The sequence below is a fragment of the Acanthamoeba castellanii genome, assembly GCF_000313135.1.
Source record: "Acanthamoeba castellanii str. Neff unplaced genomic scaffold scf7180000084775, whole genome shotgun sequence".
Classification (NCBI taxonomy): domain Eukaryota; phylum Discosea; order Longamoebia; family Acanthamoebidae; genus Acanthamoeba; species Acanthamoeba castellanii.
This window is the reverse complement of record NW_004457271.1, coordinates 97836-122902: the sequence shown is the minus strand read 5'-3', so window position 1 is coordinate 122902 and position 25067 is coordinate 97836. Positions and strand designations below refer to the sequence as shown.

Below are 25067 nucleotides of genomic sequence, written 5' to 3'. Positions count from 1 at the left end.
CCGCCATCGATGGAAGACATTGTTTTGGATGCACGCACCACTCACACCGGTACGGCTGTGCCTCGCTCTCGCTTTGATCAAACGGCGCTTGCATTGATTTTTCTACTGATCCAGGTACGGTGATTTTCATCCATGGACTCGGCGACACTGGCGCTGGTTGGGAGAGCGAGATGATGCGGTTCAACCGTGCCAACCCCCACCTCAAATTCATTCTCCCCACCGCGTACGTTTACATCCCCTCCATTTAATCAATTGATAATAAATTCATTATTATTCATTAATAATTTAAAATTTATATTTTTACAGCCCCAAGAGACCTGTGACGATCAGTTACGGGCAGCGCATGCCGGCGTGGTACGACATAAAGACGCTCTCGTCGCGCGACCACGAGGACTTTGACGGTCTCCCCGAGTCGAGCCAGCGAAGTACGGCCACTCACTCCTCTGCTCTTGCTCTTGCCCCGTTCCTTCTGCTCGCGCCCACGCTCGTGGTTCACTGCGTGTGCTTGTGGTCAGTCGAGAAGCTGATCAAAACGGAGATCGAGAACGGCATACCCGCCTCGCGCATCGTTGTCGGCGGCTTCAGCCAGGGTGCTGCGCTTTCGCTCTACACTGGGTACGGCGCGTACACATCACACGTGAAGCCTTTTCTTCGTGCGCGTTGTGCCCTCAGCTGTCCCCTGAGTCTCGTGTGTGTGTGTGTGTGTGTGTGTGTGTGTGTGTGTGTGTGGCGTGTCGTGTCGTGTCGTGTCGTGTCGTGTCGTGTAATGTGTCGTGCTCAGGTTCCGGCTGTCTGAGCGACTGGGAGGCATCATCGCCATGAGCGGCTACTTGCCCATTCGAGAACAGAAGAGCCAGGATTATATCAACAGTACTGCAATCGTCCACTTTATCGTCTTGTTCACCTCGAACCCTGCTGCCCTCAAACACCCCCTGTACGCGCGCAGCCATCACCGACCTGTCGAAGGAGACTCCGCTGCTGATGTGCCACGGCACCGCCGACAACGTTGTGCGCTACGAGTGGGGCCAAAAGTCGTTCGCGCTGCTCAAGTCTGGTGCGTTGCTCGTTCGTCTCACTCGAATCGGTCAACGATCACTCACCTGATTGTGCGACACCAAAACACACTCACCCACCACCCCCACACGCCACGACACCCACCGCACACACTCGTGCACAGGTGGAGTTCAAAAGGCGACGCTGCGGTCATACCCCAACATGCAGCACTCGGCGTGCGTCGAGGAGCTGGCCCACATCCAGGAGTTCCTCGCCGAGGTGCTCCCGCCGCTGCCCGCCGACGACGACCGCAAGGAGTGACGGCCCTGTCAGGTTGTGTGCTTGTTTTCTGTTGGTCAGATATATTTATTTTTTATTTTCAAATTGGTGAGCTGCAATTCGTGGGAATTGCCCCCGCAACGTACTTGGCAGGTGCTCTCTGCTCGAGAGCAACATAACTAAAGAACCCACCCCTCACCCAACAACGGAAGAAGAAGAAGCTAGATGGCACTGCGAGAAGGTTGGCTGCATAAGGAGGGCGGGTCATTTAAGACATGGAAGAAGCGGTGGTTCGTCATCGAAGGCGACGAGTTCGCCTACTACAACAAAAAAGGAGGCAAGTCACCCCCCCCCCTTTCCCTCCCTCCGCATCCTTCCTTGCGCCTTCCAGATTTTTAAGAATGAAAGAAAAAGATGACCTGCCGGCGGTGGGTCTGCAATCTCAGTTCATCATCTCACTGAGCTCACGTGAGCAGGCGATAAGAAGGGAGCTATTCCGCTGAAGGATGTGGGTTCGGTGCGGGCGGAGGACTACAAGGACAAGAAGCACTGCTTCAAGGTGATGACCTCGAGCCGCTCGTACTACATCATAGCGACGAGCCACGAGGAGATGAAGGGCTGGATCGACAGCCTCACACACGAGCGGAAGAAGTTTGGCGAGACCTCGCACGAGCGCATGAAGAGGAGCGGATACAACCCTCCGGCCCTCGCCGCCAAACAGGTTCGCCCCCCCCCGGCTTCGCTTTCGTTCTTCTTCGCCCCAAAGAACGAAAACGAAGAGCGAGGAAGAGCGAAAAGCGACGGACAGCTGACGAGAAGCGGCGTATGGGGGGAAACGAGAGATAAAGAGAGAAGACCGAAACCCCAGCCGGCCGGAGTGAGGTGGACGGTGGGAGGGAATTGAGCGGAATCGAGGATACAAAGGAAAAACCGTGCGTGTGGCCCTCGTCTCACTTACTTGGGCGATGGCAGGTCACAGTGGAGGACTTCGAAACGCTAAACGTGATCGGAAGCGGCGGCTTTGGTATCTTTCTCTCTCCCTCTCTCTCTCTTCCGCACGCACGATTGATGGTCTGCTTGGCGCATTGTTCACTCGCACATGACGCACCAATATGTGCAGGTAAGGTGTACCAGGTCCGCTACAAGCCCACGGACCAGATCATGGCGATGAAGGTGCTCAACAAGAAGTCCATCGTGGAGGCCGATGAAGTGGTCAAGCTTCGGACGGAGAGGAGCATCCTCACCAAGCTCGACAGTCCCTTCCTCGTCAAGCTCCACTTCTCCTTCCAGAACCCGAGTACGACCCACTGCGCCACACGTCACACTTCACGCACCGTGGAGTTGCTTGGTCTGACCCGTTTGCGTTGCCTTGCACACGTCAGACAAAATATTCTTTGCGATGGACTACATCAACGGCGGCGAGCTGTTCTTCCATCTGCAGCAGCAGGAGCGAGGATTCACGCCCGAGCGGGTCAAGTTCTACGCTGCCGAGATTCTTCTCGGTACCGCTAGCCCGCAGTTGCCCTCAGTTATTCTCATTTTCTGTTATCATAGTTGTGTTCACCCCTTGCACGCACACGCACACGCACACGCACACGCACACGCACACGCACACGCACACGCACACGCACACGCACACGCACACGCACACGCACACGCACACGGTCCAGGTGTCGAGTATCTGCACACGAAAGGAATCATCTATCGCGACCTCAAGCCCGAAAATGTGCTGATCTCTGCGGACGGCCACGTGCGGATGACCGACTTTGGCATCAGCAAGGAGGGCCTCAACGCCAAGGACGACCGCACCGCCACCTTCTGCGGCACGCCCGAGTACCTGGCACCGGAGGTCCTCGAGGGCAAGGAGTACGGCAAGGAGGTCGACTGGTGGTCCTACGGCACCCTCGTCTACGAGATGCTGGTCGGCGTTCCGCCCTTCTACTCCGAAGACGTGCAAGTCATGTGCGTAGCTCCCTCACCCCCCCCCCTTTCGGCCTGTGGTGATCGCCGCTTTTGCTAAACCGAAGCGCTTCGCCCGCCGGCGCGCGCAGGTACCGCAAGATTCTGAATGACCCGGTTGACGTGAAGGCCATCAAGGAGAGGGTACTGCCCTACCCCACCATTGCACCAGAACAGAAATATTGATCACAATATCGTGTGTGTGGTGTATGTGTGGGGTGTGTGTGTGTTTCATAGGACCCGGACCCTGCGGCGGCGGACCTTATCCAGGGCCTCCTGGAGAGGAATGTCCAGAAGCGTTTGGTCGACCCCGAGGTGCTGAAGAAGCACCCCTACTTCGCCAGCATCGATTGGGAGAAGCTCAACAGACTCGAGATCACCCCTCCCTTCGTGCCAGCGGTCAAGGGTGCGACGTCCCCTCGAGTGGCCACTTTGCAGAGTTAACCTGGTGGCCGCTGACTGAGGTGGTCACCTGATTTCTGAGCACAGGCGACGACGACACGAGCCAGATCGATCCGACCTTCACCAGGCAAAAGCCAGCGCTGTCGATCGCCGGCGAGGATGTGCTCAGCAAGACGGCCCAGCAGCAGTTCATGAACTTTACGTGGGTCGCCGACTCAGAGCTATCTCTCGACAAAGACTAAAAGTGGGAGGCGGCAAGATGGAGAGTTACCACTTGCGGCCTAGCCCTTGATGGGAGGCAACCCAACACTACTAATAATGAGCACCACCAACACAAAGCCTTCGTCCCCTTCACCACACAAGAGGCCGCAACTCCTTGCTACTCTGAGTTTCCTTCCACAAAAAGGAAAACTGCTAGGGTGCTGCCCGGAATCGAACCGGGGCCTCCTGCACCCGAAGCAGGAATTTTACCACTTAACTACAGCGCCTAGCCTTATCAATAGCTGACTCTTGGTGTGGTTGCATGGGAATGCATGGGGGGGTGCAAGCACAATGCAGAAGCATGGCGTGCTGGTGTGGTCTCGGAGTAAAAGATGTGGTCCATAAAACGAAAAGAAAAGATGGGGCGCCGCCCGGAATCGAACCGGGGCCTCTCGCACCCTAAGCGAGAATTTTACCACTTAACTACGGCGCCTATTGGCTGAACAATTGAGAAATGGCGCCGACATGCTGCATATTTTACTCCTTTACCACACCAGCACACCATGCTTCTGCATTGTGCTTGCAGTGAAGAATGGAGCTTTCATTATCAGCATGGTGATGGGAATGCATGAAAAAACTTGCATTTTTGTTCTCCTAAATTGTCCCACTGAAGCAAGCAGAGCATTTTTTAGTGCAGTTGAGGTTGTTTTGAGGTCACAGTACAAAAACATGCAGATCTTGAGAGTGACTGAGAAACTCCTGGATGTGATGGTCTGTCATCTTTGGGGAGAACATATTGATTGCCTCTTTTGGTTGTGGACCACTGTGACACCCAGGTGTGGGTGTCCTTGTCTGGCTTCCTGGTGAAGGGGGTGATCCTAATAGCCAGTGGTCCTGTTGGCTTGAGGCAAGGAAGGTGTGACCTGTTTTGGAGTGCTTGGTACAGGCCCTGCATGATCACACCAACCAACAAAGTGAATTACAGGTGCAGAAACTGATTGAACAATAAGGTGGTATGAATAGAGTCATGTTTGTTGTTGTAGAGGAGAGAACTGAGCTCCACTTTTCCAGTGCAACTGTCATTGGACAGCGAAAAGGAACTGTGTGGTTGGCCCTCCCAAACGTGTTCTGAAACGTTGCGCCTAAGTGGGCGGTGCAGCTTCGGAAATATTTTTACTATTATTCTGGTATCTGTTGGTGTCGTACTTCACCGAAGTAAATATTCGCTTTTTCTTTGTTTGCGAAACTTCCAAAATTGGATTAGACGCCCGATAAATCAGGTTAAAGCAACCGTAAAAGAACGCTCAATCTCGCGAGCTGTTCTGTTGAACGCGTTTTGGCGATGACGCTGGAGGCAGCAGGGCACTATATCTTCCCGGCCGAGTTCGAGCCGCAAGAGTGTGTGTGGCTCAGTTGGCTGCACACCCGGAAGGAGTTCCTCCAGGGGAGGCCCATGCAGCCGGTCCTTTTGGACATGATGGAAGCGCTGCTGCCCTTTGTCAAGGTAGCGGTCATCGTGAACGACGACGCGGAGAAACAACAGATACAGACCGCCCTGCAGGAGAGGCATCCATCGTCCGCCGCCAGTGTGGCCAAGCTCCAGTTTCATCTCGTCAAACACCTGGAAATCTGGATGCGCGACTTCGGACCGATCTTTCTCAAGTCCTCCACCGACCCGAGTCTGCCGCTCAAGGTGGCCGTCTTCCGGTGGAACATATGGGGCTGGCTCGACAACCTTCTGCCCACCGTCGTGCCGCCGGAGGAGATTGCCGAGCTGATCGCCGAGGGCGAGGTGTCGCGTCGCGTGGCGCACGCCCTCTCGCTGGCCACCGTCGACGCCGACTTCGTATGTCGGTATGTCGGAGGGCGGCAATCGGGAGTTCAACGGAAGGGGCACCCTGATGGTCACCGAGGCCGTGGAGCTCCAGCGCAACCCCGACCTCACCAAGGAGCACCTCACCGAACATTTCAAGAGCCTGTTCGACGTGCGCAAGGTGATTTGGCTCAAGCAGGGCGTCGCCGAGGATGACCACATCTTCCGCGGGCCTCTCCCCGGCGGCGTGTTCAACATGCCCTGCACCGGTGGACATGTTGATGAGGTGAGCGACACACGCGACACACGCAACACACACGACACACACGACACACACGACACACATCATGCAATCTCACCTCGTTTTTTTTTCCGCAGTACGCTCGGTTCGTCAACCCGACTACCGTCCTTCTTGCTGAGGTACTGTGCTGGCTCCCACTGATCAGTGTCACTGGGCGAACATGGGGGCTAACAGCGCACACGTGTGTCGCCCACCAACCCGGCCAATGTGAGGTGCGTGCGGAGGACCGTGACCACCCGATTGGCCGGCTCAGCCACCAGCGCATGGAGGAGAACTACCGGATCCTGGCCGGCGAGACCGACCAGGACGGCCACCCGTTCACCATCGTGCGCATTCCGCTGCCGCCCGTTGACGTCATCAAGGTCAAGCCCGCCGACCCCCTCTTCGGCGACTACAGCGCGGTGGCCTTCAGCTCCGGCAAGACCTTTGAGCAGCTCCTCGAAGAACTTCACCCCGACTACGTCGCCGGCGGCGGCAGCCAAGACGATCTGAGGGCGATCGAGGCCGTGGTGCCGGGGAGCTACTGCAACTTCGTCATCTCGAACGGCGTGGTGCTGATGCCGCGCTACCACGCGGAGGGACGGGACGAGGCGGTCAAGCGGACAGACGACGCAGCGAGGGACATCCTGCAGTCGGTCTTCCCCGACCGCAAGATCGTCCAGATCGACTGCGAGAACATCAACTTTGGCGGAGGCGGCATGCACTGCGTGACCCAACAGCAACCAGCCATCACAGACCAATAGCGAGCGTGTGCTTGAGCTGTCACACCACAAAATGCAACGTTGTTGAAGCTGAGCCACCCTAATCACGAGCTCGAGGTGCATCTCTGAACGTCCACAAAAAGAATGACTGCCCAATAAGAATGGCTGACCGTAGGGCTCGAACCCACGACCTCGAGTGTTATAGTCTCGCGCTCTACCAACTGAGCTAGGCCAGCAACACAGCAGCCAATACTCTTAATTGAAAACCAAAACAATTACAAACCCACTGTAAAGTTGAAGCCCATCAACATTTTACACAAGAACACAGAAAAACATGATTTACAGAATCTGTTCAAAAAACACAACTTCCCAGTAGTGTTGGGGATAACAAAATATTGGAGGAGAAGGGTATCGATCCCTTTACCTCTCGCATGCTAAGCGAGCGCTCTACCATCTGAGCTACACCCCCGTGCTGATTTATTTTTGGTCATGTGGCCAAACATCGCAACATTTTACTAATTTATCACTCATTTCAACCCTTTTGAGTTTTTCATGGACTAAAGTCTAAGTTATTCTTTGCTTCACATTCGTCCCATCAACCGTTTTTGGAAGCTGCCATGACTGCTGCTCTACCATCTGAGCTACACCCCCTGATTTTTGCTCAATTACATGGGAACACTTGCCATGCGTGGCCCAGTTCAAGATGTGGTCCTTTTCAAAAAAAAAGTAAATAAAAGAAAAGATGGGGCGCCGCCCGGAATCGAACCGGGGCCTCTCGCACCCTAAGCGAGAATTTTACCACTTAACTACGGCGCCGTTATTGCTGCCTTTTGGATTTCCACTTTTGATTGGATGATGCTTGTACACGCATACTCCTCGTGTGAACAAACGGATTATTGATTGCTCCTCCCTCCTCGACCTCGTATTCCTTGTGTACAACGCCCGCCCTGGCGTTCTGGTTGTGGAGATTTATTGTGCGGCTGCTCGTACGTTGGCAGCGTGCCTGAGGGGGTAGTAATAAATACAAAAAAGACGAGCGCGGGCAGCAAACGTACGCGTGGGTGGGTGCTGGCGTCATCACGCAAGTGAAGGTGGTGCTGGTGACGTAGCGGGTGTGCAGACGGCGAAGCGAAGGCCACACTGGATGGTGGGTTACTCCTGGGCGAACTCCCACGGGTCCTTCTCGGCGGCGATGCTCTTGATCACGTACTCGGTGAAGTCCGAGAGGGTGACCTTGCCATCGCCGTTGGTGTCCCATTGCTTGATCTTCTCCTGCGCAATCGTGTCGATCTCCTCGTCGCCAGCATTCTTGAGCATGTCGTATAGCACGTCCTTCACGTTCTCCACATCAATCGATCCAGCTGCAAGACGACATGCATGCACCAAAGCAAGCTTCAGTCACAATGTCGGTAGCACAAACACAAACACCAAACGCCGCTTCACTGAAACGCCAACCGCGAGCTGGTGGTGCTGGCCAAAGGAGTGAGACGTACAGCCCTCCTTGTCGTAGAGGTACCAGGCGTAGACCACTCGCGACTTGCAGAACTGTTCAAAACCGCCAGGCGAGATTCTACAGAAGATGGAAGAAGTGAGAAAAAGAAAAGGGGGGTAACAACGCGAGGATGTGGGCCGGAAGGGGGTGCGTACTCGCCGGTCTTGGTAGCGCAAGCGTACTTGAGCACCTGAAGCAGACCCTCCTTTGTCCAGCCAGTACAATATTTCTGGAGGTGGCCACAACGCAACCAGTTGATGGAAAACATTCGTTTAGGCGATGAGTTCAATGCATTTCTGCGGTTGGACTTATTGTTTACCTTGAGATTATCGATCGAAATGTGGCCAGCCTTCGAGGTGTCGATCTTGCTGAACACGTAGAACACCTGCTTGCGCTCTTCCTTCGTCAGTCCTCCTCCCATTTTGTTTGCGTTCTGCGTCGGCCGGATCGATTAATCAACAGGAAAATAATTCTCGGAGGTTATTTATATTTTATTTCCATTTTTATTATCGCTCGCTATTTATCTGTGGATGCTGGCGCGGGGCTGGCGTGGCCTTCGGCTCGGGGCGGTGGTGCTCGATGTGGACGGCACCCTGACGCGGAAGGACACCATCGAGGACGTCATCGCTGCCGCCATCGACGGCGCCTCCCGGTGCTACTCAGCTGCTACTCAGCAGCGCCGAGATGAACAGGGCGAGGGGCGCGCCAGGCCTGGAGATGAAGAAGACGCCGTGGGCCAGAGCAAGCGGCACGTGTGGGCAGGCCTGAAGGAGGCCTATGCCGGACCCTACGGCACCTTCCTCGACCACCTGCTGCCGCCTCAGCGCTCACACCGCACCGCCTCCCTGCTCCAGCACCACCTCCTCGAAGAGGAGCGTGTAGTACGCGCCTCCCCCTTGCTACAAGACCCCCTTCGACCATCGCCAACATCCGTGGCTCGCTGGGGCGCTCTACAAACCGCGATGACCGTGCGTGCATGCGACAGGAGTACGAGTCGGTGCGGCGGGTGGAGGCCGCGGGCCTGCTCGCGGGGCTGAGCACCGAGCAGTGGCGCGAGCTGGGCCGATCGATGGCACGCTCGGATCTGCTGCACACCGGCGCCGTCGAGTGCATTCGCCGACTGCGGGAAGAGGCGGCAGCCAACACAGATTGCGAAGGAGGACTCGCGCTGCACGCGCTGTCCGCCAACTGGAGCAAGGACTACCTGGCCGGCGCACTGGACGGCCTGATCGACGAACAGCACATCCGGACCAACGAGGTAAACCCCATGGACGTTCGTGGGTTGCATCGTTTGTACGGCCGCGGCCGCGGCGTTCGCACCTGACTAACTCCCTGGGTGGTTGCATCAGTTGGCCTACGACGAGGTGACCAAGCTCTCCACGGGCCAGATGAAGTTGCAGGTGGTCTCAGCGCTGGACAAGCAGCGATACATTCGATGTCTGCGCGAGGAGCTGCACAACCGGCCCAACAACGTACGTTGCTCGCACAGACTGTCCTGCCGTGTCGCGCACGCGATGACAGCTGACGCTGACGTGTGTGGTGTGTGTGTGCAATCATTTCCAGCGAGTGCTGTATGTGGGCGATTCGCTCAACGATATACTGGCCTTGTTAGAGGTGAGCGACGCCCGCCTGCACTTGCTCAGGTCAGAGAGCGGTTGTTGATGTGTAAGCGGTTGTTGCTCTCTTGCAGGCCGACTACGGTGTGCTGATGGGAAGCCGCAAGACCGCAGCGGAGGTGCTGCGGGCCTACAACGTCGAAGTGAGGTACGGAAAGATGGCAATGATGCTGTTCGTGCATGGCCTTTCTTCTTACGTTCGTTCTTACGTTCCACTTCCTCGACATGATCAGGCCACTCGCCAGCTTCGAGACGAAGTTCGCACAGGAGCCCAACGCGCAAGGTACCCACAACCAAAGGGCTCGACCCACCCCCGTCCACTGTCTCACGCGCGTGGCCTCCTCGGCGCAGGGCCAGTGGTGTGGCAGGCGAACGACTGGGGCGAGGTGGTGAGCTGGCTCTTCCCGTCGGACGAGAATCGAAAATGAACATGTTGTCTTCTGAAGCTTCAGCCTTGCGCTCGGGGGGGGGAGGAGATGAGTGGGGGTACATATACATCTCTTAGTAGCGCTTGACGGCACGTGAAGGCTTCCACTGAACGGGGTGCGTCTCCTCGGTGGCGTCCTCGTCCTCCTTCCACACCTTGATGGTCTTGTCGGCCTCGCAGGTGATGAGACGCGAACCCGTTTGGTCGAACGTCATAGCGTACACGGCGGCCTCGCAGTCGAGCGAACCTGGTTGCACGCGTCGCGCAAGCAGAGTAAGTGACCCACTCGCCAGAGAGGAACGCGTGCACATGACGACGACGAAGAAGAAGGACGTACCAGGCTGGACGATGGTCTGAGTGCGCTGGTAGAGGTGGCCGGTCTTCCAGTCCCAGAAGCACAGCGAGCCGTCGTCACCACCGGTCACGAGCACGCCGTCCTCGTTGATGGCCATCGAGTGGACGATGGTGTTGTGTCCGGGGAGGTTGTGCAGGAAGTCGCCCTTGGGCAGCTTCCACTTCTTGATGTTGTCGGCCGAGGCCGACGCGAATGTGTATTCCCGCGGGTGCATGGCCATCGCGCGCACGCCCTTCTTGTGGTTGGTGAGGGTGCACATCGCCTTGCCCGCCGCCAGGTCCCACAGCTTCACCGTCGAGTCCATCGAGCCGGTCACCACCTGCGGGTCGGTGGCCTGCGTGATGATCGACACCACTGTCGCCGCGTGGGACGACAAGCAGTGGACCTACGACACACACAACGCATGCAGCACACAAGCATGGAGGTATGAAGGTGAGCCCACAGCTGGAGACAAGGCGAAACGGTCAAGAGGAGGAGAAGGCCGCACCTGGTTCTTCGTTCGCATGTCCCACACACGAGCAGTCGAGTCACGGCCTCCGGTGACGAGCACATCGATGGTAGGGTGGAGGGAGAGACAGTAGACGCCCGACAGGTGGCCGTGGTAGTGTCGGATGACCTTGTTGTATTCGAGATCCCAGCACTTGACCATCTTGTCCTCGGATGCCGAGAAGAGGTAGGGGTGGCGCGGCGACACGGCCAGGCCGCGCAGCGAGTTGATGTGACCCGTCAGGGTGAGCTTGAGCGTGCCCGATGCCAGATCCCAGATCTTGATCGTACGATCGGCCGAGCCGGTAACGAACCACTCATTTCCCGGATCGACGGCCACAGAACGAACCCAACCGAGATGGCCGCTGATGACGCGCATGAGTTTCCACGGCGCGTGCCATTCCGGCTTCTCGAGATTGAGGCCTCGTTTGGCCAACGCCATCGATGTGAATCCGCTGCCCGCCCCCTGCGCCTGAGCCGAAGCCACCTCGCGAAAGGCGACGACCGCCGACGATTGTTGTGCCGATGCGGCAGCTCCTGTCGAGGGCAGAGTCTGGAGCACCCGCTCGACCTTGTCTGATTCAGCTCCATCCTGAGATGCGGCTTCATTTGTGGCAGAGGGAGCCGGTCGCTTGGCAGGTGGTTGGAGATTGCGCACTGGCTCGTATTCGTCTTGAATCTTGGAGAAGAGAGCAAGTCGTTCGCTCTCCTCATTCTCGGGCAGAGGCGCGAATGTGTGGTGATTCCTGAGGAACAGATCGTACGTCCTCTTCAGCGAATTGCGAATGTATCGCGCCACCACCTCCTCGTCCGCCACCCCCTGAGTGGCCGCAGCCGATGTCGTGGTCTCTACCTCCATCGTTCACGATCGCGTTGACAAAAATCTTGCCTCGCGATCCTGACGCGTCGTTTTCCCTCCAGCCTTTTCTTTTCTTTTTCGACTCCCGTGACGTCAGCAGCCACCTTGCTGTGAGCTGGCAGAAAATGGGGGAAACAACCGCAATCGAAAAAGATGGAAACGAAAGGAGGAGAGGCTCCCTCGGCCGAAATGTTTCGCGTCAATGTCAAAACGCTCGACGGCAAAGTTCACCCCGTCGAAGTTGCCGCTACTGTACGCCATTAAGCTGCCTTTCTACATGTAGATCTGCATTCAGCGCGATTTTTCTGCAACAGCATTCACCCTCCATTTGTATTTTGTTTCAGACCACGATCAGTGAGTTCAAGGCAAAGATCTCGACCCAAACGAACGTGGCCCCCACGGCTCAGCGCCTGATTTTCCAGGGCAAAGTGCTCAAGGACGACCAAACCGTTGGCTCGTACTGTACAGTCTCCCGTCTTACCTTCTGGACTTATGGCCTTATCGGTCCTAACCACCAACGCGTGGCATGCGCGCTGCGCATTGTACAGCGATCAGGGCGGGTCTGACTATTCACATGGTGGAGCGCCCGCCGGAGGCACAGACGCCGCCCGCTGGGGCCGCGCCTACTGGAGCACCCCTGCCTACCCCGATGGCGGGCGGCCATATGCGCCCCGCCAGCATCGTCATGGGCACCTTCTCTCTGCCGAATCAAACAGGAGGCGCTCCGCCCGCTCTTGACAATGTACGCTCAACATTTGTCCCCATCGCGCTTGGTAGTAACTCTTTGCCAAGCGACGTGGCTTACACTAACTCGCATATGGTCGACCACATGCAGCTTATCAACAGTGTGCTGGGATCGCTGGGAGTGCCCATGCAAACCACTTCCATTCGCGTGACGGCCGCACCCTCCAACGGCCAGGCGCCCAACGTACCTCGATTCCCAGCTGCAGTGCCGTGCTGGTTGCTTGCCTGACATTTGTGTTACCAGGAAAATGCTGTTTGGGGTCCTGTGGAAAACATGGAGAACCATTTGCAGCAGTCCCTCAACACACTGCAGGGTACGTTGCATTACCCCTCTTCCGGGGCCATCGCGCCCGTGCGAAACATCCAGACTTGCGTTTCCAAGCGCCGAACTCGACAACTGAGTATTATTGGCCCACGCGCAGGAACACAGACCGCCGAAGCGGAGCAGTACCAGGCCCAAGGTCGCGCTGCCCGCAGGTTGTTGGCGTTGGCTGACCTCATGGACCGTGCCAGCCCCGTGTGGCGAAGGCTGGCACAAGCCGCGGTGCGCCTGCCGATCTGACGTCTAACTTCAACACATGGTGATCTGACTCTCCACTTGTTATCATGGAGTAGGACGCTGCCCCCGGCAGTGAGTCTTACCAGGAGTCACAGCAACTGCTGGCTCAGTCGGTTCCGCTCTTCCAGCAGCTAGCTTCCTATTTCCTTACACTCACCCCCGCCGTGGCGAGCCTTCGCCCGCCTGCCGCGACCCCGCAGGTGATTTACCTTCTCCGGCAACTGCACCCTTGCTCCCGCCCCAGCCACTGATATCGTCGTTGCATGTGTAGGGCGGAAGCGCTCAAGCTCAGGGCATTCCGCACACGCACCAAATGCCGTTCCCCTTCATGTTTCCGCCTCAACCCGGCCAGGCCGGCCAAACCAACATGCCGCACTTCCCCTTCCAGGCCTTCACACAACAAGGACAAGCCCAGCAGCAGCAGCAGCAAGCGCAAACTACCGGTCAATCGGCGACTCAGCAGACCCCCCTACCTGCCGGAGCCGCCGGCGCGCCGTTCGCACAGCTCATGTCTCAGCTGATGCCTGCTGTTGCGCCGCTTGCCCAGCAAATCGCCCAGCAAGTGGCCGCTGCTGAGTCTGACCAGGTATCCCTTTCTCCTTATCGCTTGCCAGTTACCTATCCGAGAACCTTACCCTATATTTGTGACGCACCGCAGGGAGGAGAAGCCGGCACCGGTGGCCAGGCAGCGCCGCCACTTGATCTGAACGCCCTGCTGTCTCAGGCGACCCAAGTGCTGCAGGGCCTCTCTGTGCCCCAGCAGCCCCAGCAGCAGCAACAACCGACGACTCCCGCGCAGCCGCAGTCTTCTGCAGCTGCTCAGCAGCCCACGTCCCCGGTGCTTCCGTCTCTCCCGCCTCTTGTCTCGGCTACCTCGCAGCCACCCACAGCAGCTGCTGCTCGGGCCGCCCCTCAGCCCACAACCACCCGCCCGACTCCTTCCCCTTCGGCCCCTGCTGCTGCTCCTCAGGGCCTCGTGCGTCACTCGCCTTCATGCCCCCTTTTGTTTGTCGCCAACATATTCACTGACGTAACACGCGATCTGCAGCCGCCTGGGCTGAGCTCCATGTTCGGTAATATCCTGCAGTCGCTCTCACAGCCCCAGCCTTCTGCTGGTGGTCAAGCGTCGGGTGCAGGAAGGGCAGCCCCGCCGATGGACTTCAACGCTCTGTTCTCCAGCCTTCTGGGCGGAGGAGCACCGCAACCTTCGCCGGCTGCAGGGGCCGCTGCGCCAGCGGCCGCCCCCGCCCCGACCAGTTCGGACAGGGACAAAATTATGGGCATTTTGACGCAGGCTATGACCGGCTCCGCGGCCTCGAGTGGCACCCTTGGCGAGCTTCTCACCGCCATGGACCAGCCTGGCTCGCCGCAGAGCTCCGAAGATGGTATCTCCCCCCCCCAACCAACCAGAGGCACCCCACTCACTGGCGTTGTGACTGTGTTGTACTAGATACGGTCCTGAGCGAGATTTTGGGCATCATCCTGGGCAGGCTCCGGCCTGCGGATGTGATCTCCATCCTGCAGGGCGATCTGGCCCCAACGGAGAACCTGCGCGGACCCATCGCCGCCTACCTGCGTCACCACGCTGGCATCGAGGCCGGAGCGGACGTCAGCGAAGAGCAGCTGTGGGGCCTTAAGGAGGAGATCGTGGGCGCGGTGGCCTCATCCATGGATGACTCCTCCCTCCCCGCGGAGATCACCTCCAAGCTCAAGCCCGGCGCTGGCCTCACTCCTGCTGGTTCGCCCTCCTCCTTTTAGGCCATCAACGTTACATTGCTGTGTCTTGCCCGGCTAACTCAAATTTGTTGTTGACAGCTGTCGAGGCCTTCAGCGTGCACACGCCCAAGCTTCTGCACCTCATCCTCGCCCCTGCGGACCCGTCGCCCGCCGCGCCGCATCCTTTCGCCACTGGCCTTCGTGATTGGTGCGTCTGATGGCTGATCGCAGCTTGGCGCGACGCCTCGCATTGAATTGGACGTGCTTCTCATCATAACGCCATTCCCCAATGTACACAGGGCTCGAGACCTCTCTGTCGAGTTGGTGACCCGACTCGCGGCCGCTTTCACCAACGGCATCAGTGATGTCCCGCAGTTCCTTCGCTTCTTCCTCCTCTCCGTACGGTTCTCCTTCTGGATCGCCCGCATAGCGTGGATCGCAACTCATCTCCTTCTCCACCGATTTGCATCGGTCAGAGGCTGAGCTTCGTGTCAGGAGAAATGCGCGAGGCCGCGGCTGACCTCATCACCACCTACGTTATGAGAATCTACTCACAGGCGCAGGTACGACAGCTTGGCCGCGCTTGCCCCGCGATGTCGTTCAGCTGAACTAACAACCCGGGGTTTAACGAATGCACAGGCCAGCGAACAAATCCGCGAGGCTCGGACCACAGCGCAGGCTGGACAGCAGAACGCCACCCGACGCCAGCGCGAGGAGGACTACGACGAAGACGAGGGCGATGACGAGGATGAAGGTGAAGACGAGGATGACGTGCCGTCGTCGTGGCGGCAGACCCTAGCCGACGACGCGCTCAGGCAAGCCATGTCCCCGGCCTCCACTGTGCTCAGCGAGTGCTATCTCTCCGGCTCCCTGCCCAAGGCCTCCGCCTCCAAGCGCCAAAGGGTGCGGTCCCTCTCCACACGCATTGGCTGTGTGTCTTGCAAGATGGCTGCAGCCCAGCACTGCACTCACCTCTTTTACATTATCGGTGCAGCAGACTGGTAACTGAGCGCCTCAGAGGGTGAGGGGGTGTGAGCATATTCCTTAAGTGTGTCAGTTTTTTTATTGTCCGTTGTACAGCTCCACAACATGCATCTTTCGTTTTGACAAGCACCACCTTCTTGTTCTCTTGCAGTTGTCCCCCTCGTGTCTAATTTGTCGACAATGACGGTGGAGCCGATCCGTTGGCTTTTCGCCTGGGTTTGCTGGGCGGAAAAGCAAACGGAAACCGATGCGTTTTCGAGTCACCACAAGCCCACGGCACGGTCACCCGAGAGAGTTCTCCACTGCCCTTCCTTCACTACTTTCCTCAAGCAAACTCAACGCCACCCCTTCCGGCCTGCCTGCGCCCCCCCCCCCGGCCAGCCACGACCCCAAGCCGGTCCCACTCCCAACACAACAAAACACCCTCACACACTTACAGCCACCATGCAAAGAATGGGCAATGTCAGAAGAAGAGGGCTTGCTGTGCTTCTTCATCATCAATTCCCAGGTACCGCCCCCCTCCCTCCCTCCCTCCCTCTTCATTGTCCTCCACCCCTGGGAGTTTAATGCATGGTGCGTAGAAATTGAGAGCGTGCAGGAGATAGAAAAGGTGATCGCCCTCTTTGAGAAAGTCGACCTCGAACACAACGGCAAGGTCAACAAAGGTTCGACTTCTCCTTGTTTGCCTGCCCTCTCTGGTTTCCTCACCACTCCCCGGGGTGCTCATATGTGCAGAGGAATTCAAGGCCTTGCTCGAGGAGCTCAAGAGGAGCGGAGCGGCCACTGTCGCTGGCTCCGCTGACAAGATGCTTGTTGACCTCGTCTTCTCTGCTCTCGACAAAGACGACAGGTTTAGACCGCTTCGCTCCTCTTTGTCCGCACTCACTCACGCCACACCAACACCCAACCCATCTCACCTCAGTGTTATATTTTACCACCCTTCCCGTGCGCAGTGGCGACCTCAACCTGGAGGAAATCCTCGCAGGCTATCACACTCTGTTCGCCGACGAGCGAATGGAGCTCGCCCGCTTGTTGAGTCCGTCATTTCCCTGTACGATGCCGCCTTTCCTTACCGCGCAGCCTCGCACCCAGCCTGCCCGTGTGCTGACCTCTCTCTGCCACAGCCCTCAGCGAGAAGCAGATTGTTGACATTCTCAGGCTTTTCGAGCGCTTCGATGACAACGGAAACGGCATCATTGACAAACGTACTACAGCACGCGCCTGCGCACATTGTTGCGAGAGTTTGATTTGACAACTCTCACAATTGTTTAACACACTTTGGTGATGACCTTCAGACGAATTCTATCAGCTGAAGCAGGAGCTGGCGCCCTCGATCGTCGAGGTGCTGCAGCAGATACAAAGGGAGAAGGACGGCCCGTTGGTCGAGTCGGACTTCCTCGTCGCCTACCAGCGCATCTTCGGGTCCAAGTCTGACACCTCCGCCGCCCATGTCGCCGCCGCCGCACTCACCTCCGCGCTGTGCTGCCCAGAGAACGCGAGCCATCCTCCTGCGCCGCACGCTGAAGCTGCCCCGAGGACCTTGCCACACTCGCCAGCGCCCTCTCCCCCCGCCTCCTCCCAGCCGACGCCTGAGGGTCCTCTCCCCGCAGACAAGGCTCAAGAGGCGCCCCTGAGGCCGCTGCCCACTCCGCCTTCCACCTCGTCAGCCGCACCCGCCTCCGCCTCCGCTTCTTTCCCCTCTCCCTCCGGGCCTGTGGCTGCCTCATCGCCCGCGCCACCGCCCACGGTTGCGCCAGCCAAACCAACATTGGCCGAAGCTTCGGCTTCACGCCCTACCACGACGGCCCCCGCGGCAGCCGCCACGACGGCGCTTGATGCGTCCGCTACGTCTACGCCCTCCAACGAGGGCGCCACCCGGGCCGCCGGACCCTCCCAGCTCTGGGACGCGTTTGTAGCCTGCGAGGAGCCCCTCGAAGTGCGCCGCCTGTGGACGGTACGTGTGCCCGCCCAGACCGTGATCATTCTGCGGCTGTGCGCCGTCGTTGCCGAAGCGCGCACCAACACATTGATGATGATGATGATGATGATGATGATGATGATGAAAACACAGGAGCTGAAGAGTGCTTGCGGGGCGAACGACACACCGGGCGCACCCGCCTACGAGTCCGTGCGCAACCGGCTCATGTCGCTCCCGCGTTGGAAGCCCTTCTTCCAGCTCCTCGACAAGAAGAGGAAACAGAAGGAGTACGTGCTCGACGCAAAGGAGCAACCACGAGTCTTCATCGTCGGCGCCGGTCCGGGTACGATTTTTCGCCTCCTTCTTGTTGTGTGTGGTCAAGGCAAACTGTGTAGCTTTGGTGAAACGATGCAATTATTTGCATGCCGACCAATCCATGTGTGCCTTTGCAGGCGGTATGCGCACGGCGATCGAGGCGCTGCTGCTGGGCAGTCGAGTGACGCTGGTGGAGATGCGCAAGCGCTTCACGCGCCACAACCTGCTTCACGTACGTCTGCTTTTCTTCGAAACACCCTTGCGCAAAGGGAGCGCTTCGATCAAATGGTTGACGAAACGCAACAGGTGTGGATGAGTTCCATACGCGACCTCCGTAACATCGGCGCCAAGTTCCTCTACCCCCAGTTCTGCACCGGTGGCATCAAGTAACGTTTCTTCCCATCCGTGTGGCCTCTTGAGACAGCGCCTTACTCGTGTGTGTGTGTGTGTGTGTGTGTGTGTGTGTGTGTGTGTGTGTGTGTGCGTCGGGTGTGTGTGTGTGTCGTGTGTCAGTCATGTTGCTATTCGGCGGCTGCAGCTGGTCTTGCTCAAGGTCGCTCTCCTTCTCGGACTCAACTACTACCGTGCCTCCTACGTGAGCTCCCAGGCGCCCACCAACCCCGCCTCCAATCCGCTCTGGAAGGCCAACCTCAAATCCAAGGCATTCCGCCCTCCTCAGGCCTCTTCCCCACTTTGTGTGGCATGGCTGACGATCGAGCGGTCGCGTGGGGTTGCAGGAACCGATCAACGAGGACGACCTCTACTTCAACGTGCTGGTGGGCGCCGACGGAGAGCGTTCGTGCCTGGCGGACGAGTTCGCGTTTGAGAGGAAACTGTTCAAGGGTATTACCGATGGGCCGGTGGTTGCTTGTTCCGAGGGTACTGGGGCCAAGAGACTGACACGGTGCTGTGTTGCGTGTGTGTCGTGTGTCGTGTGTTGTGTGTGCGTGTGTCGTGTGTGTAGGAAGCGATGCGATTGGCATCACCGCCAACTTTGTGAACACGCAGACGCCCGAGGAGAAGCAACTCGACGAGTTCGGCCTGCTCTCGATCTACAACCAGGTACAGAGACCTACACACACCAGCTTTGACCTGCTTCTCTTTTCACTCATGATCCGTGGCTAGCAATTCTTCAACGAGCTCAAGGCCAAGAGCGACATTGAGCTCGAGAATCTCGTCTATTATCGCAACGAAACGCACTACTTCGTGATGACTGCCAAACGGAGCAGGTCCAACCACACACACGCACGACACACGCACACTTCCTGTCGGTGTGGCGTGCATGCAATTCTAAACATGCCCTCCTTCGCAGTCTGTTGAGGAAGGGCGTGCTGCGGCAAGACGGTCCACTGGAGACGGTTCTCAGCCGTGACAACGTGGACTGTGCCCAGCTCGAGCGCTTCGTGCGCGAGGTGGCCGATCACATCTCCCTCCCTGCACACTGCCAATTCATGAAGAACAGCCGCGGTGGCAACGACGTCGCTATCTTCGACTTCTCCAAGTACCTCTCCACTCCTCTTCGTTCTTTCCATGGCGTTCTCTTTTCATTCTTTCCTCACTCATGCGTGTTCGTGGACTACCCAGGAAACAGCAGGCGACCAGCCCGGCCAAGATTGTGAGGGAAGGGCAGGCCAAGCTGTTGGTCGCGATCGTCGGCGACGCCCTCGTTGAACCCTTCTGGCCCCAGGGCACGGGCGCGAATCGAGCGATTTTGGGGGCGTTGGACACGGCCTGGATGATCAAGACCTTCTTCGAGCGCGGCGGCTCGCCAGAGCAGGATCAGCCGCTGCTCGACGAGTGGGTGGCTGAGTTCAAGGTCATGGTACGGCTTCTTTGCGATCGCACTTTCCCTGTGTGCGTGTGCGCGTGCTCGTGTGGTCTTTGTCATCGTTGCTCACGTTATTTCCCACAGGTTTCGTCATCGCCAGATGACTTGCAGAGCAACTTGGGCGCCTTCACCATCGACCCCAAGACCCGCTACAAGAAGACCACTGTCACCCACTTCATGTGAACTTTTCGCCTTTCTCAAGAATGCAGGTCAAAAAACTGGACGGTTCACCTCACAGTTTGATTCTACAACTACAGACAGAGAGCCCCCCCCCCCAAAAAAGCCTCGTGAGACCATGGGCACCACCCCCAGCCGCCAATACGAAGATCAATTCACAGACATCAAGTGCGTGAAGGACCCTTCCGCCAAAGGATCGCGAGAGGGCAGGCCACATGTTTGTTATATCCTACCACCTCGCCGCCCCCTCGCCCTTCTTCCTGCCCACTTCACGTAAAGAAGAAGAAGAATGCTATGTCAACATTTCCTGGAGTAGAAATTGCTGTGCAACCCAAAAAACAACCCAACACGGAAACTTCCACATTAATAAATAATGAAAATGATAATGATTATTAATTGAGTAACGCCGCTATGGACATGACGGGATGCCGAGCGAGAGGCACGCTCGAGGGGGGCAGAGAGCTCGCGGAATAGCTGAGCGAAGACGGAGATGAAGGCGACAATGTCGCCTGTGCTGGCGAAGAAGGAAGAAGAGGCGAGGACGCGGGAGAAGAAGCGGAGATGGGCGACGACGGGATGGAGGAGGGGCCCGGCGGGGTTGCACGACGAGATGCGAGGGTGCGCGTCCTGCGTATCGTCGTTGGTGTTGGCGTTGTGGTTGCGGCCGGCGTCGTCCTCTTGTTGCTCTGTTTCGTTCTCTTCTTCGTGATCGTCTTGGCTGTCGTTACCATCTTCGAGGGCACCGTGACGGTGGTCGGCGGCTTGGCCGGTAATCGGAGCACTTGCGGGAGCAGGTGGGCCGCCTGGTACCACCAACAGTAGCTCCAACGTCAGCCACACCTTCATCACCATCATCAAGTACCCGCGCAGCAATAACAAGCCGAGTGTAGTGTAGCGCACCTCGTTCCAGTAGCGGTCCTGGTGGAACCATAGGAAGGAGCTCAGCACCTCTGTGCCCTCGCTGGGTGGTGCTGTAGTAGAGGTGGTCGTGGTCTGCATCGATGGTGCGACAGCAGCGGCGGTGGCAGCGGCGGTGATGGGCGTGACAGAGGGCCGTGGGACGAAAGTGGTGGCGTGGGGACGAGTGGGAACGGCGGAGGCACCGGGAGAGGGGCGTGGAAGAAGCCGAGCGTGGGTTGCCATCGTGGCGGTGTTTGATTGGGTGGAAGAATAAAAACGCGCTAGTCTGGTAGGCCCCTCAGAGTGATGATGGTGGCGACGACGGCGACTTGGGTGGAGCGCTGGCGGTGGTGGATGAAGACGATGTGGTGTGGAAGGTGGATTGGACCGGGCGACGGAGTGAAAGGAACGAACCGCTCACAATGGCTTGTGATGGCTTGCGCGGTTGCTTCCTTTCCTCGCAGCTGGCAGGAGGCGGGTGGCGGCGGCGGAGGTGGTTGCTTGCTCCTTGAGGCTTGGTCGTGGTCGCGTTGGTGGGCGTGGCGGCGGCTGACGGCGACTGGCAGCTGAAGGGGGAGATGCCGGGTGTGATGTGCGGTGATGCGGGGCCAGCAGGGGAGTTTGGGGAGTGTGTGGAGCACCCGGCGATGAAGAAGAGGAAGAAGAAGGAGACCCGACAAGCGAGATGAACGGGGTGCGCCGGACCGCCGGGACCTGTCGGGCTTGTCAGCGGGCAATGAGGGAGGTCTTTGACCTATTAGCTGCATTGGCAATCAGCACAAAATTTCCAATTGGAGCAACACTGCCGATCAAACCCGTCAATCGGAGGTGTGAATCGACTTAATGCTCCCACTTCTCTCCCAGTTGATGCTATCCTCCATATTCAAGCCGACATATCCCCCACGCTACATGTCCCAACACTGTTGCGTTATGGGACATTCACCAATCCTCCCACATCTCTCCCACTTGACGTTATCTTCCCTTTACCAGCGAGAAATCACCCACCCTTGGCACCACCCACATCTTCCGCTATGTCCCAACCCTTCCCACGTGTGATGGGACATACTGGCCAACACGTCTCATCCTCCCCTTTCGAAACAGCTTTCGAACTGTGTTTCGCTCGCGCTGAAACGCGGACTTTGGGAGTCATCCACAAATTGCGGACTTCTCCGGTCGGGCGGGGAACGACTCACCGTGCGTTCAAAACACGAGCGTAGGCCGCTTATTTTCTTCGCTGGCGCGCTACAGTCGATTGATCATCCTCGTCGGCGAGAGAAAGACTGAACCGATTCTCACGGAAGGACCAACACAACGCACCGCATCGGTTCTCGATCAATCACACTTCGCACACAATGTCGTCATCCAAGTACTGTTCGCGCGAGCCGCAAGATCTGATGCAGATTTTCGGCCGCATCGCTCAATATGCCGCCAAGTGTACGCTCCATCTTCACACTCTACACTCCATCTCCTCCTCCTCCTCCTCATTGTAGTGAAGATGAAACTGCTCCCAGCGGCCCAAATTATTTGTACTTCAGAACTCGCACGTCCTCACCATTACGTTTTGTTAATTATTTTTATTATAAATAACATTTTTTATTTAATTGTTTTATATAAATCATTTTGCAAAAGCGGTTCTAACGTGTTTTTTTGCCTCTTCTATGGAATGCGGCGTGCACAGACGTGGGCCAGCACTACGACTTTGACAACACGCGTGTGATCAACTTCGTGCCGCCCGACAAGCTGAAGGAGATCATCGACTTCCCTCTCCCCGCCGAGGGCTGCGGTCTCACATCCGACCTCAAGGGTACGACTGCCCTCTCGTGTTCGTCGACACGCACACAGCGCACACGCACACGCACACGACACCGTTCATTGATTGGCATTCTCTGTTTTTTTGTGTGCGTGGGCTCGTCCGAGCAGGCATCGAGAAGTACCTGGAGCAGGTGCTCGAGTACAGCGTCAGGACCGGCTCGCCTCGCTACTTCAACCAGCTCTGGTCTGGCACCGATATCGCCTGTACGTCATCGACTCTGCTACATGTAGCCGGCTTTGCTCTCTACTTTCTCGCATTTCCTCGAAAGAGGCTTAATCTCCGCAATCGTGTGTCGTGTGTGTCGTGTGTGTCGTGTGTGTCGTGTGTGTCGTGTGTGTCGTGTGTCTCCTTTAGGTATCGTGGCCGAATGGGTATCGGCGTTCACCAACTCGTCGACCTACACGTACGAGGTGGCGCCCGTCTATTCGCTCATGGAGATCGAGGTCATCAACCACCTCCTCAAGTTCGTCGGCTACGAGGTTCGTAGCCCACTCCTTCCTCCTCCTCTTCTTCTTCCTGGTTCATTCGCGGTTGGTGTTGAAGTGCTCACCTGGCCACCTTCGCCTTTTAGGGCGGTGACGGCATCTTGGCTTCCGGTGGCGCGACCTGCAACTTCATGGGCCTGCTCTGCGCCCGCGACAAGCTCTTCCCCGACTCCAAGACTGTACGTCACCACGCACGCACGCACGCACGCACGCGAAAGGCGTTGAATGTCGCCTGCGCTCTTGTCGTGTGCGGGCCGGCCGGCTGGCTCATCTCAACTCGGCAAACAACTGTTGTCGAAAATACAGACGGGCAATCCCGAGGGCAAGAAGCTGGTGGCCTTCACGTCGGCGCACAGCCACTACACCATCAAGCGCAGCACGTGGATGATGGGCATGGGCCTCGATGCCGCCATCAACGTCTCTGTCGACGCCGACGGCAAGATGAGCCCTCAGGCTCTTGGTTCGCACTCCCTCAGTTTTTAATTTTTATTTACAATTTTATTTACTAATTCGTGAATATTTCAACTATTTGTTTAGATGAGGCCATCACCAAGGCCAAGGCGGAGGGTCTCACTCCCTTCTGCGTGAACGCCACCTGCGGTACCACCGTGCTCGGCGTGTTCGAGGATCTCGTACGTCGTCTCACACACCACACGCCACACACGCCACACACGCCACACACGCCACACACGCCACACACGCCACACACGCCACACACGCCACACACGCCACACACGCCACACACGCCACACACGCCACACACGCCACACACGCCACACACGCCACACACGCCACACACGCCACACACGCCACACACGCCACACACGCCACACACGCCACACACGCCACACACGCCACACACGCCACACACGCCACACACGCCACACACGCCACACACGCCACACACACACAATGAGCGAGTGCTGACAATAATAATGCGGACGCTGTCGAACAGAACGGTATTGCGGACGTGTGCCAGAAGCACGGCGTGTGGCTGCACGTCGACGGCGCGTGGGGCGGTAGTGTGCTCGTGTCGAAGAAGTGGCGTCACAAGATGGCCGGCGTCGAGCGCGCCGACTCGGTGACCTGGTGCCTGCACAAGATGATGGGCATCAACCAGCAGTGCGCCGCCTTCCTCACCAAGGAGAGCCACCTCCTGGTATGCCATTTTCTTCATTCCTCAGTCCCCCCGGCGCACAGCCAAGCCTGACGCCGTCACCGCACACACGCGCACGCGCACGCGCACGCACACACGCACGCACGCACGCACACGCACACGCACGCTGTGATGACACACCTACAGAAAAAGGTGAACGCCAGCCACGCGGACTACCTGTTCCACTTCGATGACACGAGGCCGTACGATCTGGGCGAGAAGACGCTCAACTGCGGTCGCCACCAGGACTCGTTCAAGGCCTGGCTCTCGTGGAAGGTCCACGGCGACAAGGTACTGGCACCACCACCACTACTGCCTCCTCTCTTTCAGCCCTTTTCCACGCGTCCGCGCCGCTCACGCCTGCGTATTACCCCCCCAAACAGGGCATGGAGCAGAGGGTCGACACCAACTTTGCCAACGCGATCTACTTCACAGAGGAGCTCAAGAAGAGGAGCGACAAGTTCGAGCTTCTCTTCGAGCCCGAGTGCACCCAAGTCTGCTTCTTGTACGCTGCCACCACTCAAACTAACATAGTTGACACTTTGCGGCTTACCACCTCCGACACCACACACACACACACACATGCAG

The 25067-nt window shown here is 57.8% G+C and overlaps 9 protein-coding genes and 2 pseudogenes across 9 annotated transcripts in view; 8 read left to right on the top strand and 3 right to left on the bottom strand.

Moving 5' to 3' along the window:
- Positions 1-170: 170 nt before the first annotated feature.
- Positions 171-1314, top strand: ACA1_400220 (lysophospholipase; the record flags this gene model as incomplete). The annotated part of the gene is made up of 6 exons (XM_004333922.1): positions 171-223; positions 307-425; positions 516-615; positions 782-870; positions 947-1054; positions 1178-1314. The coding sequence occupies 6 exons, from the start codon at positions 171-173 to the stop codon at positions 1312-1314; spliced, it is 606 nt and encodes a 201-aa protein (XP_004333970.1).
- Positions 1315-1686: 372 nt separating this feature from the next.
- Positions 1687-3875, top strand: ACA1_400210 (PHprotein kinase domain containing protein; the record flags this gene model as incomplete). Its single annotated transcript, XM_004333921.1, has 9 exons — positions 1687-1717; positions 1749-1993; positions 2245-2296; positions 2393-2569; positions 2655-2774; positions 2943-3234; positions 3324-3375; positions 3469-3637; positions 3721-3875. 9 exons carry the CDS (start codon positions 1687-1689, stop codon positions 3873-3875), a joined length of 1293 nt encoding a protein of 430 aa, XP_004333969.1.
- A 1301-nt stretch (positions 3876-5176) lies between these two features.
- On the top strand, positions 5177-6691 carry ACA1_400200 (Porphyromonastype peptidyl-arginine deiminase subfamily protein; the record flags this gene model as incomplete). The annotated part of the gene is given in 4 exon segments (XM_004333920.1): positions 5177-5680; positions 5700-5933; positions 6026-6067; positions 6173-6691. The coding sequence occupies 4 exon segments, from the start codon at positions 5177-5179 to the stop codon at positions 6689-6691; spliced, it is 1299 nt and encodes a 432-aa protein (XP_004333968.1).
- A 1110-nt stretch (positions 6692-7801) lies between these two features.
- ACA1_400190 (EF hand domain containing protein) lies at positions 7802-8562 on the bottom strand (the record flags this gene model as incomplete). Its single annotated transcript, XM_004333919.1, has 4 exons — positions 7802-8010; positions 8143-8219; positions 8297-8370; positions 8461-8562. The coding sequence occupies 4 exons, from the start codon at positions 8560-8562 to the stop codon at positions 7802-7804; spliced, it is 462 nt and encodes a 153-aa protein (XP_004333967.1).
- A 109-nt stretch (positions 8563-8671) lies between these two features.
- Positions 8672-10185, top strand: ACA1_400180 (haloacid dehalogenaselike hydrolase domain containing protein; the record flags this gene model as incomplete). The annotated part of the gene is made up of 7 exons (XM_004333918.1): positions 8672-9022; positions 9127-9414; positions 9491-9613; positions 9705-9755; positions 9832-9905; positions 9991-10040; positions 10109-10185. 7 exons carry the CDS (start codon positions 8672-8674, stop codon positions 10183-10185), a joined length of 1014 nt encoding a protein of 337 aa, XP_004333966.1.
- A 73-nt stretch (positions 10186-10258) lies between these two features.
- On the bottom strand, positions 10259-11884 carry ACA1_400170 (WD domain, Gbeta repeat-containing protein; the record flags this gene model as incomplete). The annotated part of the gene is made up of 3 exons (XM_004333917.1): positions 10259-10431; positions 10522-10924; positions 11027-11884. The coding sequence occupies 3 exons, from the start codon at positions 11882-11884 to the stop codon at positions 10259-10261; spliced, it is 1434 nt and encodes a 477-aa protein (XP_004333965.1).
- A 153-nt stretch (positions 11885-12037) lies between these two features.
- On the top strand, positions 12038-13190 carry ACA1_400160 (ubiquitin domain containing protein; the record flags this gene model as incomplete). Its single annotated transcript, XM_004333916.1, has 6 exons — positions 12038-12136; positions 12229-12341; positions 12440-12626; positions 12720-12812; positions 12873-12942; positions 13051-13190. The coding sequence occupies 6 exons, from the start codon at positions 12038-12040 to the stop codon at positions 13188-13190; spliced, it is 702 nt and encodes a 233-aa protein (XP_004333964.1).
- A 310-nt stretch (positions 13191-13500) lies between these two features.
- On the top strand, positions 13501-15912 carry ACA1_400150 (annotated as a pseudogene).
- A 435-nt stretch (positions 15913-16347) lies between these two features.
- Positions 16348-20131, top strand: ACA1_400140 (annotated as a pseudogene).
- Positions 20132-20488: 357 nt separating this feature from the next.
- On the bottom strand, positions 20489-21268 carry ACA1_400130 (uncharacterized protein; the record flags this gene model as incomplete). The annotated part of the gene is made up of 3 exons (XM_004333915.1): positions 20489-20821; positions 20869-20928; positions 21026-21268. The coding sequence occupies 3 exons, from the start codon at positions 21266-21268 to the stop codon at positions 20489-20491; spliced, it is 636 nt and encodes a 211-aa protein (XP_004333963.1).
- A 1109-nt stretch (positions 21269-22377) lies between these two features.
- The window catches only part of ACA1_400020 (pyridoxaldependent decarboxylase conserved domain containing protein), a gene marked incomplete at both ends in the record, with an annotated part of 5375 nt that continues 2685 nt past the window's right edge, over positions 22378-25067 (top strand). The window contains 10 exons of the mRNA XM_004333914.1: positions 22378-22459; positions 22704-22829; positions 22946-23041; positions 23193-23317; positions 23410-23502; positions 23630-23783; positions 23861-23955; positions 24279-24482; positions 24627-24770; positions 24863-24973. Coding sequence (XP_004333962.1) covers positions 22378-22459; positions 22704-22829; positions 22946-23041; positions 23193-23317; positions 23410-23502; positions 23630-23783; positions 23861-23955; positions 24279-24482; positions 24627-24770; positions 24863-24973 — 1230 coding nt within the window. The remainder of the gene's footprint in view (positions 22460-22703; positions 22830-22945; positions 23042-23192; positions 23318-23409; positions 23503-23629; positions 23784-23860; positions 23956-24278; positions 24483-24626; positions 24771-24862; positions 24974-25067) is intronic.